The 12,094-nt window shown below is 33.1% G+C and overlaps 1 protein-coding gene across 1 annotated transcript in view; it reads left to right on the top strand.

Annotated features, from left to right (window-relative positions):
• The window catches only part of Nrx-IV (neurexin-4), a 29,684-nt gene extending 20,119 nt beyond the window's left edge, over positions 1–9,565 (top strand). Inside the window, exons 15-24 of the mRNA XM_088228539.1 lie at positions 29–166; positions 1,006–1,142; positions 1,890–2,041; positions 2,494–2,690; positions 2,978–3,118; positions 3,648–3,827; positions 4,784–4,917; positions 5,575–5,785; positions 7,015–7,152; positions 8,830–9,565. Of these exons, the coding sequence (XP_088084665.1) occupies positions 29–166; positions 1,006–1,142; positions 1,890–2,041; positions 2,494–2,690; positions 2,978–3,118; positions 3,648–3,827; positions 4,784–4,917; positions 5,575–5,785; positions 7,015–7,152; positions 8,830–9,020 (1,619 nt within the window). The 3' untranslated portion in view covers positions 9,021–9,565. The remainder of the gene's footprint in view (positions 1–28; positions 167–1,005; positions 1,143–1,889; positions 2,042–2,493; positions 2,691–2,977; positions 3,119–3,647; positions 3,828–4,783; positions 4,918–5,574; positions 5,786–7,014; positions 7,153–8,829) is intronic.
• Positions 9,566–12,094: the final 2,529 nt, after the last annotated feature.

The raw sequence follows: 12,094 nt of genomic DNA, 5'->3' as shown, positions 1-12,094 counted from the left end.
TTTATTTATGTTATTTTGAATATCGCAGGTTGGCAGGAAGATGGCGGTGATTTAACAGAAAAAGAACATCTTCCCGTGAAGCAGCTGAGGTTTGGTGATACGGGAACTCCTCTTGACGAGAAGGAAGGCCGATATACTCTGGGCCCCCTTATTTGTGAAGGCGATGGTATGTAAAATGATTTAATTTACCAAAAAAAGGCTTTTCATAAAAACAATTTGATCTTGAAGCTCTTCTGTCCAGTGTTCTGAACTTTAATTATGTTTCTGATAGAAGTACTACTATAACATGAAAGTCAATAACCTGCATTTAATTTTAATAAAGTATTGATGTTATTGTGGGAGCGGTCGCCTGTTGTGGCGATTAGTTATATTCAGTATCAAGGTCACCGGCTCGTGGGACCCATACCTTGTGGAGTTACCAGTGTGTGCTGGCGTTGCCATTCATTTCGTAAGTATGCCTATGATCGTGCATGTTACGCACTCTCGCACGGATGCATTTGGTCTACTCTACAGACCAAAAGCCATATAAGAAGTCTATCGAAGTCTCCTATCTACATCTAGCGCTTATCCCACTTTATATATTTCAGAAAGTTGCTCAATAAACAATTGGTGATGAAGAAAATAAGAAGGTGGTACTTACGCTGTTTATTTACGCACAAATTATTTACAGTCTAAAATAGTATATTTGATGACTAAATTTTATGATATTTACACAAAATTTAAATTTACAAATTTTGCCTACAATTGTGAAAATAAAGGTTTATAACGAGGATCGTGGATCTAAAGGAGATGTGACGAGACGTGAAGGAAAAAGAGGAAGAGTGACCAGTATGTAGCCTTCATGTAAACTTGCCTACGTCACTGATTTCTCAGGGCTGCCAACCTTGCAGCTCTCTTGTCCTTAGTCGGCACCTACTCTGAGGCACCACATAGACACAGAGCACTATGTTTGAATTTTATACTTATAGAAGAAGCTTGATAATTAAAAAGGAATTTTTTTTACAGATCTTTTCAATAATGTGGTCACATTCCGCATAGCTGATGCGACCATTAACCTCCCAACCTTCGATATGGGACACAGCGGAGATATTTACTTTGAATTCCGAACTACCACAGAAAATGCTGTACTTCTTCACTCGAAGGTATATTTTTTACTACGTTTGTAAATAATATTTGTTAACCTACATTTAGATTTAGAAGATCCTTATCATATAAACATAATTATTTATTTAAATTTATTTCAACAGAGAGGGAAAAAGTTTTCGAGAAGGGAATATGGAAGTCTAGGCATTTACAGGGCTTATGACCTGTCATTGGCTGGTTTAAGTGGCCACTTTACACACTGTGTAACATTCACCATTCTGCCCATGTTTGAACATCCACATTTCCTCAACTCTTCCATCTGTTGACTTTTATTCCCTTCTCGAAAACTTTTTCCCTCTCTGTTGAAATAAATTTAAATACGAACAACTCCCTAGGGAGGAAATCCAGCCAGTCTGCAAGCATTTGGACATAATCAAACATTGTTGTATAATTATTTATGTTTGCATAAATGATTAAATACCAATCTTCTTGATATTTTTAATTCTCTTATCTATTTGAAAATGCATCCTTAATGTTTCAAATTTTAGTCAAACATGTACTATTATTACCAAAACTTATAAATGGCATACGTGTATTTGTACAAAAAACTAGGAAAGCCGATTTTACTTTATAGACAATAAGATAACTCTGTTAACTTTCCACCGCAATCGGTGCCCACGAAATGAGAATGTCTTGTAGTTTGATTTGATTCCCCGGTTTGATTCCTTCGATTGTAAAAAATCAACATGACAGTGGCAAAATAAATAAATTGCGTCATGTCAATAAATATGTTATTTTGATTCCAGGGTCCTCAAGACTACATCAAGATCTCCATTATCGGGGGAGTTCAGCTGCAGTTCCAGTACCAGGCTGGTAATGGACCCCTCGGTTTGGCAGTAGAAACTTCCTACAAACTCTCGGACAACAACTGGCATTCTGTCTCTGTTGAGAGAAACAGGTTTGTTAATATCATATATTGCGTATTTACTGAATATTTTTATTAAATATTTAATTAATTAAAATTGCCATGATGATAGCCAACCTCCACTGTAGAGTGGCACCGTAGGAAGATATTGGTAATCTAAGCATTTACGAGGTTTATGACTGGTTTCAGTGGTCACTTAACCTACATTAACGTTCACCATTCTGTCTATCTTTGAACATTCATATTTTCAATTCTTCCGCCTGTTGATTTTTGTGAAGTAAAAGAGCTTAAACTTTCACCAATGTGTGTGAAATTCTTCAAAATTGTTTAATGCTATATAATATGTCTGAAAGACTACTCAAAATACTGTAAATTATTTCCCACTTATTTTATATTTGATGTTCTGACCATTGTGGTAAATATATTAAATTTAACCTTTTTTTGTTGAATCTGAATTCTTTTTTAAAAAATGTTTGGTCTTTTAGAAAGGAGGCTCGAATAGTGGTCGATGGAGCCCTGAAGGAAGAGATCAGGGAGCCCCCTGGCCCCGTGCGCGCCCTCCAGCTGTCTAGCTTCCTGGTGGTCGGGGCTTCTGTGGACTTTAGGGATGGCTTTGTGGGCTGCATCAGGGCCTTCCTCCTCAACGGCAGACCCATCGACCTCAAAGGCTATGCGGAGCGAGGTTAGTTTTGAAAAGTAACACTTAAACTGAAAACGGCTGTCTATCGAACAATTGAGAAATGTGAGGAAAGCAAAATCACCAGCCAGTCTATGTTATTTGGAGTACCACAAAGTAGCATCCTGTGACGTATTTTATTATTTTTTTTCTTAATTCTGAATTATTTTTTAAAATATGACTTTGTATCTATTTATAGTTTACTAATTATCGTGATATTGACTGCCGCTGTTTTTTTTATTTTAAATAAAGGTTTTTAAAAAAGGTTTCAAAAACAATTCTATTTCTTTCAGGTTTATACGGAGTATCATCAGGCTGTATAGGACGCTGTGACTCCAGCCCGTGCCTCAACAACGGAACCTGCCTGGAAGGCTACGATGGATATACATGTGACTGCCGCTGGACATCTTTCAAGGGACCCATTTGCGCTGATGGTTAGTATGACCGTAATAATACTAAGCACAGAACCTAAATGACAGTGACATGTCTAAAATACACTATATTATGTATTAGAGCAAATTAATTCATTATTAAAATCTCTGAAGGTAATACGGATATCTAGGCATTTACAGGGCTTATGCCATGTCATGAGCTGGTTTAAATTATCTCTTCACACATGGAGTAATAAAAGTATAATGATGGATGGTTTAAAAAATCTATCAAATGGTTTGTAGGCTGCTAAGAAAGAATAAATTATGAAAGGAATAATTATGTCAAAGAATAACATACATAAATACTAGAGATTTAAAAAAGTGAATGCTGTTTTTGATTAGAGTGATTGAAGAAATATATTATGCGTGTTTATTACTATTTTAATTTACTCATAGTAAAACAAAATCATATTGAAATATTAAAGACCAATCATGTTTGTTTTTGAGAAAAAATGTTACTAGAAAATGTGTCAAAATTCTCACTAAATTATTTAATGCCTCGTGTTCTAATAATAAACTCTTATTTTTTTAGAAATTGGAGTAGTAATGCGACCTAGCTCGATGATTAAGTACGACTTCATGGGATCTTGGCGTTCCACCATCGCTGAGAAGATTCGTGTCGGCTTTACCACCACCAATCCCAAAGGATTCCTTCTCGGTTTCTTCTCCACTATCTCTGGAGAGTACCTTACTATTATGGTCTCCAACTCAGGTAAATATAAATAATTATTGAAATTCCAACCACGCTTTCCTCGACATTAAATTCTGAGATTCTAAACATTATGTAACCATTAATTACTCTTAAAATTTGCAGGTATTTTTTTTCAGTTGTCAAAAAAAAACATGAAAATGGCGGCAAAAACTTTAATTATCGATTTAACTTACCGACAAGTTGGTATAATGATAGATACTAACTTCAGACTCTTGAGATGTCAAAAACATGAAAATGGCCGCAATAAATGTTCCCTATACATGTTAAACTGTCTTTAAAATCATTAAAAAAAGTTGGTATAATGATAGAAACTAACTTCAGACTCTCGAGCTGTCAGTTTTCAGTGAGAATTGCAAATTTCTCGGACGTTAATTGCTGGAAAAAAACGTAAAATTTCGTGTTTAATGTAGTAAATTTTTTTTAATTCAATGGGACTACAAAAATTATAAGTAAATTGCGGAAAAACGCAAATTGCGGGGATGTAGTTTCGGTATTGCCAAATATCATGATCGTTATCAGGAAATTAAAAATAAAGGAGAAGTTTTTAATTTTAAATTAATTCTGCAATTTTTCAATGTGATTCCAATTCGCTGTATTATTTTAAAAACAATAAAATCTGGCACTCATTAATCTAGATAATTGGAGTTTTACTGTACTTAGTGTCACTATTTTTTAGTTTTTTTTACTTATATGCCTTTGTTTTTTATTGCTAAACATTTGCTTTTTTTCAACCTACCAATTTGTCTTATTTTATGTGGCCTTTACTTTTTGTTTTAAACAATCTTTAATGTACTTCTTGTTATATTTTCTATTCGTCTCTGACAAAACATTTTAAATGTTACTAATAATTTCTCTGTATCTTTTTCAATGTCCAGGTCTCGCAGTTGTTTAATGCTTTGTTCCCAAAATATCATTTTATTAAGTTCTTGATGTAAAACTTCATTATTTTATTCTAGGCCATCTTCGAGTTGTGTTTGATTTTGGATTTGAGAGACTAGAACTAATTTACCCCGACAAGCACTTTGGTCTCGGACAGTATCATGATGTACGACTTTCCAGAAAGAATTCGGGTGCTACACTTGTCCTGCAGGTAAGAGACATAACATGACTTAACCTTATAATATGTGTATATATAAAGGGGTTTTAAAATTATAAATAAAAAATATTAGCAAATCAAGAATTTCATTTATTTTGTCCGTAAAACGTAGAACCGTAAACATTTATAGGCTGGAAAAGAACTTAAGACTTAACGAGCACCGATGCCTTCTGTTTAATACTTACATTTTATATAAAAACTTCTGACTTTCATAAAAAATATTCCAGTAAAAATTTACAAAATTAAAAACGTTTTGAAATTGAATTTATCTCTGGTTAGGTTAGGCAGAGTGGTAAATGCATTGTTTATATTAATTTTTAAGGGTTCAATCTACCTATGAGATAATAGAAATATGTATTTATTTGAATGGTTTTTTTCAAATTCGGTTTTTAATTATGTTGCATGTATATGCACCAACTTGTCAAATTTGTATAATATATAGAAGAAATATGCTACCCTAAAAAATGTGTATTTTCAAATGAAATGCGTATATACGCATTTCATTTGAAAATAATCGAGATTCCATTTTCAATAGTAAAAAAATTGGAATTTGAGCCAACACATATTTTAAAACTTTTTTATTTCAGTGCTTAATTTGGAGAAGAACAACTAAGTTTGTAAACTCAATATTTTAAATGATATTTTTTTCAGGTCGACAACCATGAGCCAAAGGAGTTTGAGTTCAACATTAAGGCGTCTGCCGATGCGCAGTTTAACAACATACAGTACATGTATATTGGACGGAACGAGTCTATGACGGAAGGATTTGCTGGATGCGTTTCCAGAGTGGAGTTTGACGACATCTACCCTCTCAAGTTACTCTTCCAAGAGTCTGGACCAGCTAATGTCAAGAGCTATCCTTGTGAGAAATTGATTTAATCATTACATGTTCAATTCTGACAAATGTCGATTTACTGTTTGGCATATCTGTAATTTTTTTATGCTTATTTACCACCAGTTCTATACACTTAAACCTCATTTTTACATTCCTCGATTTTAAGTTTTTCCGCTTTTTACACCGAAATATTTAGGTCCCATTTTTTTCCACACATTCTAATTCAAATATTCCACCCAATTAACGTTTTTCATAACCCCGGTTTTACGATGAAATTTTTTAAAAACTCATTCGATTTGTCAAAAGACAACGAGCCGTGCGCCGTTGCGTGAATGGAGAAGAAAATCGAGGTAAATAAAAAAATGTGTAAATTATTGTCTCAAATTAAATTCAAAGTAGTGCAGTGTTTTTGTTTAAGTGTCTAATTTTGTCATTTAACTGAATAGTGACTTGCAGTAAACGCATGTTAAGGAAGAATAAAGTCTTCATCAATAAATTAAGGTACAGAAAGTTTAAAAATTTGGTAATAGAAATATTTGAAGTTGTAAACATAATTTGGAAAGAAGATTATTTAAACAGTTATCATAAAAGCATGAAACAGTTTTGCCACGATGTAAATGACAGTTTAAATTTTGTGGTGCCATACTAAAAAAAGTGATACTACATATAAACAAAATTTCTCAATATTTAGAGAAAAAATCATTGTATGTATTTTGTACAAATTAAAAATTTTATTTTCGTGTTTTTATGGTTAAGTACCTACATAAAATTTTTTAATCATGTTTGTGGTATTGATTGAAAAAATACAAAATAATTTTAATGAAATCATAGATAAATATAAATAATCCCCAATTATAACCGTTTTTACAATTTTTCTTCAGTTTTTAATTTCCTCACTTTAGCGTTTTCCTCAGTTTATCACACACATATAACATTCTTTTTAAAAAATATATTTTACTTCCTATTGGACTGTAGAATACTTATATACATACTGGGACACATTCATTGCAGACTGTTTTTTTATCAAGACATAATATCTCCTCCTACCATATAATTACTTCAGTTTCTCGTACGCTGTAGCTGCCTTTTCATTACCGATGTCTTTTGGACTGACGGATTTAGCTGTTATTTCTTCAGTGAGAATCACAATTTCGACTGTTATTCCAGGCACAACCGCAAACGAGTAAAAGTATTGGCACAAGGTGGGCAGTATTATCACGAATGAAGGGTTTAATATTGATATTTGTGTTGTCTAGCTGCCTTGACGGAAGACTTCTGCGGTGTGGAACCTGTGACTCATCCGCCCCTGCAGCTGGAGACACGACCCCCACCCCTGGTGGACCAGGACCAGCTGGCCAAGGACTACCATCGCACTGACGAGGCTATCCTCGGAGGTAAATATCCGCTGTACTACGTATACACTTAACTATAACCCGGGGGTGATTACAATCACAATATACGGAAGCCCTCCACTATAGTGGTATAGTTGAAGATAAATTTTCCCAAGTGATTATGAAGATATACCATCGACCCTGTATCTTCGAGTTTTGAGGTAATCACATTGATCTGTATCTGTATCTCACGGTACACATATCTATGCATTAAAAGTGACAAAAATCGTGCATGCACTTTTTCTCTAATTGCGATTTATTTTAATTTGAAATCATTTTGAGGTGGCTACTTTTTATCAAAACAAACAAACAAACAAACCATCACGCTGTTTTTCCATAGGGGTGGGCAGAGAAGATAGAATGCCATATCACTCTGTCTTTGCATATAGACCTTACTTCCTCTACATTCATACATCTACTCATGCACGCATACCGATTATCTTTAATTATTTGATGGACTTGATCGTGTCATGTCTTTCTCGGTCTTCCTCGTTTTCTGCATCCATCATTATTCACATCGTAGATTCTTTTAGGCTGTCCATTCGCTCTACATGTCCAAACCAACGCAGCACCCCTTTCATGATTCTGTCGATAATGCATGTCTCAGCCTTACATACTTCACGGATCTCCACATTTGTGCACCATCGTTTTACCACACATCCGCCTGGGGGATCGCATTTCAACAGCATTTAACCTATTTTCATAATTATTATGCCAATTCCATACTTCGCTCCTGTACATTAGAGTTGGCACTAGAACTCCATTGTGAACTGCTAGTTTTGCCTCCTGCAATAAACATTTGTTTGCCAGAGTAGATTTCAGTGCACCGTTCATCCTGTGCCCGGCACTCACCCTCCGCTCAATATCTTTCTCAGGCTTTCCATCCCTAGTAAACATACTTTCCAGATACACAAATTCTTCTACCTGATTCAGAATATCTCCATTCACACTGATCTCACATTTAGTTATATTTTCATACCTTTCCAAAACCATCACTTTCGATTTATTAACATTCATAAGCAAATCGCTTTTTTGCATACATCGTAAACTTTTGTTACCGAGAATTTCAGAATATCACAGAAGCCTATTTAAAATATGAAAGAGAAATGAGTAAATTAAAATTTGACATCGAGGGTGGAGTGCATTTGACAGTTAAGACAGCAGTGACAGAACCATTTAGCAGTTGGGATTTCAAAATTTGAGGTAGTTGCAGCGCATGTGTCGGATCATTTGATATTTGAGATGACATAATGCGCATGCACCATAAGATGCAATGGCAACATTTCGGAAGAAATGTTGCCTCTATGAAAAAACAAAAAAATCCAACTGAAGGTCAAGAAATTGTGTTTAAAGAACTTATAAATGAAATATATGTACATTGTTATTATTAGAGCACACATAAGAATATGTTTGTGTGCCCTACTTTAAGATTCAAAATAAATATTACCATTTCATTTTTTTAAATCTATAGCCATATCTTCCTAAAAACACATATCGACATGTCGGTTGAGCCGACTATTACTGAGGTACATAGAGATAGTAAAAAGTTAAGTATACCGTCGGCCAGCTATTATTTTTTGTTTTATGTGTTTGTCACCAAAAAATAACTTATAATACCTTGGCAGAATTTAGTTATCTTCGATAAGATTGCCTCGAGTAATGTTGCAATACAATTTGCAGGTGTCCTAGGAGTGATCTTCCTGGCCCTGGTGGTGGTTGCCTTCATTGTAGTGCGGACGGTGTCTCGGCACCGAGGGGAATATCTCACTCAGGAGGAGGCGGGGGCTGCGGGGGCTCCGGACCCTGACGAAGCGGCCCTCCGCGCACACACGGGGGCCCGAGTACACAAGAGACAAGAGTTCTTTATCTAATTACATATTTATCTCCATACCGACCAACACAAACTCAACATTTCATGCATCTCTTTGTGGCATATGATCTAACTTTCCAACTTCGGATTAAATGTGATATTCACATACCCGTAATGAAATTCAAACGATACGATCACATGGCTTGTGATACCATGATTCATGCTCTCGTTATAAATGTGCATTATTTTACTGGATAGTTAGATGGTGAATTCATACTCTCGTGTTGAATTTGTTTTTTTAAATTTGTAACTGTTTCAAATAACTCATCGCAATTTTGTTTTAGAGGTAGATTTGAATTTATTTATAATTTTGACAACACATGTAATACACTATATTTAATCTAAGGAATTCAGCGAGTGTTTCTAGCTTATTAAAACCTCACTAATCATATGCCCACAAATACGACATCACCCTGTTAAGTGTTTGATGCAATATAATTGTGTTCTACTGAATTAATTGAAAGAAAACATTAAAAATAATTACTCAAAAATTAAGAACGCACAATAATTATTTGTGGAGTGCTTATTTTATTGAAACGAGGAAAATATGTATAATTACCACTGTGGTTTGAGTAAAAATATCAGTTACCTAAGATAAGTTTTATATATTTCATTGTTTTTACATTTGAGTATTGATTTACATATACATATATATTTTTAATATAAAGAAAACGTGTCAGTTTGTTGACAAATGATTTTTTCTTAACAAAATGTGATTTTTCACAGAAAGAAAATCTGATTCATACTATTTTGTTGTTGGCGGTGATAAGCACCTTTCGATCAATTATGTAAAATTTTGTGTGTGCGTACTGATACTGATATACAGTATATTTATATCTATATTTCATATTATTCTCATACCTTTAAATGAGACATTGAAAATCTTTTTACAGATTCATCATAATTTCATCTCCGTTTATTACAATGTGTTAATTATAATCCAAATGCCAAATTATATAACATCGCCAAATTGTATATTCATTAAATCAATGCTAGAATATCATTATTAAAAAAAGATATTTTACGTATTTTGCAGTCTTAATTATCGTAATTATCAGTACATAATATTCATCATTCATAATTATCAAGTAATATATTGTACGGTAGTTACCACAACTAGGCAACTTCTAAATCAGCATTTTCGAATTACCCTCTAAAAACACACATTGGTATCGTCCTCCGTGAATGAAAACATCGTACGGTCAATGTTCCCATTTTTGTCTTGGACCCAAATCCTTTAACAGCCTGGCAAAAGATGTTCGGGACACATAAAAATTCTCAAAATTCAAGCAGAAAATAAAAAATATATCAATGGATAGAAATTCAAATAACCCGGAAACAAGCTTATATACTTATAGTCCTTAAAATATAGCTTGATTAGAATGACAGTTGTCAGCAAAAGTGACGACATAACTTTGTAATAACGTCTAAGGAGTGATTTATATTGACACACGAAAAATCATTAGTATCTGGCATGTTAATTAAATTTTTTAATACAATGCTTGACATATAAATTAACATAAATATATGAAATCAGCTTTTAAAAAAAACTAAAATATACCTAATAATTAATGATATTCTTACAAGGTTACGTCATTTTGCAAAAATGTTAGACACAAATTGATCAATGTAAATCGATCAAATAAAAAATAATTCATTTGTTATTGTTCATGAAAAAAAGTATTTTGTGTCTTATGTTTTAGTAAATAATTATCTTAAACACACTGTAATAGTTTTTTTTTGCGTTTTAATATCAACTTTTGGAAACAGAGTCTCTCATGTTTGCATGAAAAAACTGATAAAATCGATTTGATCGGTACATGATCGGTGATCAATAATTACCCATCACTAGTGACATTAGTTTGGCAGCTGTCATTTTAATCAAGCTATATGCTAAGGACTATAGTTGAGATTTGTAACAATATATTTGTATTCAAAATCAATTATTTTTTGTATGTCTATGTAAAAAGTCTAAAACAATTCACAATGTAAAAAAAATATATATATACAGTACATATATCACACTAAACTAAAACCGTAAAATGTCTTCTTTAGCATGGGTTTTCCCAGTGAGGAATGCATTGTTAATTCAATTATATAATGTGTCCTTTTGAAGTATTAAGTAAGAAAATGCTACAAATAGGCAAGTCGTGATTAATTCTTATCATATTATGATGATTTGAATGCATGACTCGTCTATTTGTAGCATTCTTGGAGAAGTATAAAAAGAAGGTTTTTAGTGGCTCGCAAATGATGATTTTGAAGTTACCTAGTTGTAGTTATTACCCCGCGATGTGACCACATGCAACACGCAACAAAAATAATAAATGAATTTCGATATGTATTACAAAAAAAAGATAATCATTATAAAGCTCAAAGCATTTTACGAAATTTGAGCAATTTTTCTACGTACTTGAGATAAAAGATTTATTGACAAAAAGAAATATTTTATAGTTTAGGATTTTTTTCTACAAAGATTTTATACAATTGAATATATATTATTATTATTGTATCGTGTTTAGGTTTGATTAGTAATAGACCCATTCCATAGTCTAGCCTAGTTCCCACGGCGTATAGACCTTTAGGATTTTAAGTTTTCTTGATAGAAAGCGTTTTACTCTTGTGTGTACTCTTATTTTTACTGCATTTTCTCATTGATTTTCCGTCCATTTTGTTTTGTACAAGATTTAATTTAACATGTAATGTAATTTCTATTTGTATAGTATTATTGTTTGAGTATTTGTAGAGGAATAAATTTGGATTTTTTTTACAAAATCACGAAGAAAATGAGTACCTGTTTACAACATATGTGTTACGCTGGTGTAGATTAAGGCTTCTGCTCTTTATTCATTCTGTTTCTGCAGATTCAGAAGTACAAGAATCTCATTTTATTTTCTCACTGATTCGTAATATTCTTAAAATTAAGTTTGACAGCCTACGACTGTATTAAACTTTGCGATACTTATTTGACGAGTTAAAACATTTATCCACAGTCCTAAGCTCTTTAAATAAATTATTACGAGCACTTTAGTTATGTCGCAAAATGTATTTCTATTAAACTTAATAAGGCAGTAT

This window comes from Micrasema longulum, unplaced genomic scaffold (genome assembly GCF_059751315.1).
Source record: "Micrasema longulum isolate JH-2025_06_02 unplaced genomic scaffold, ASM5975131v1 h1tg000594l, whole genome shotgun sequence".
Classification (NCBI taxonomy): domain Eukaryota; kingdom Metazoa; phylum Arthropoda; class Insecta; order Trichoptera; family Brachycentridae; genus Micrasema; species Micrasema longulum.
Note: the sequence above shows the minus strand (reverse complement) of the source record. Positions and strands in the feature narration are given on the sequence as shown.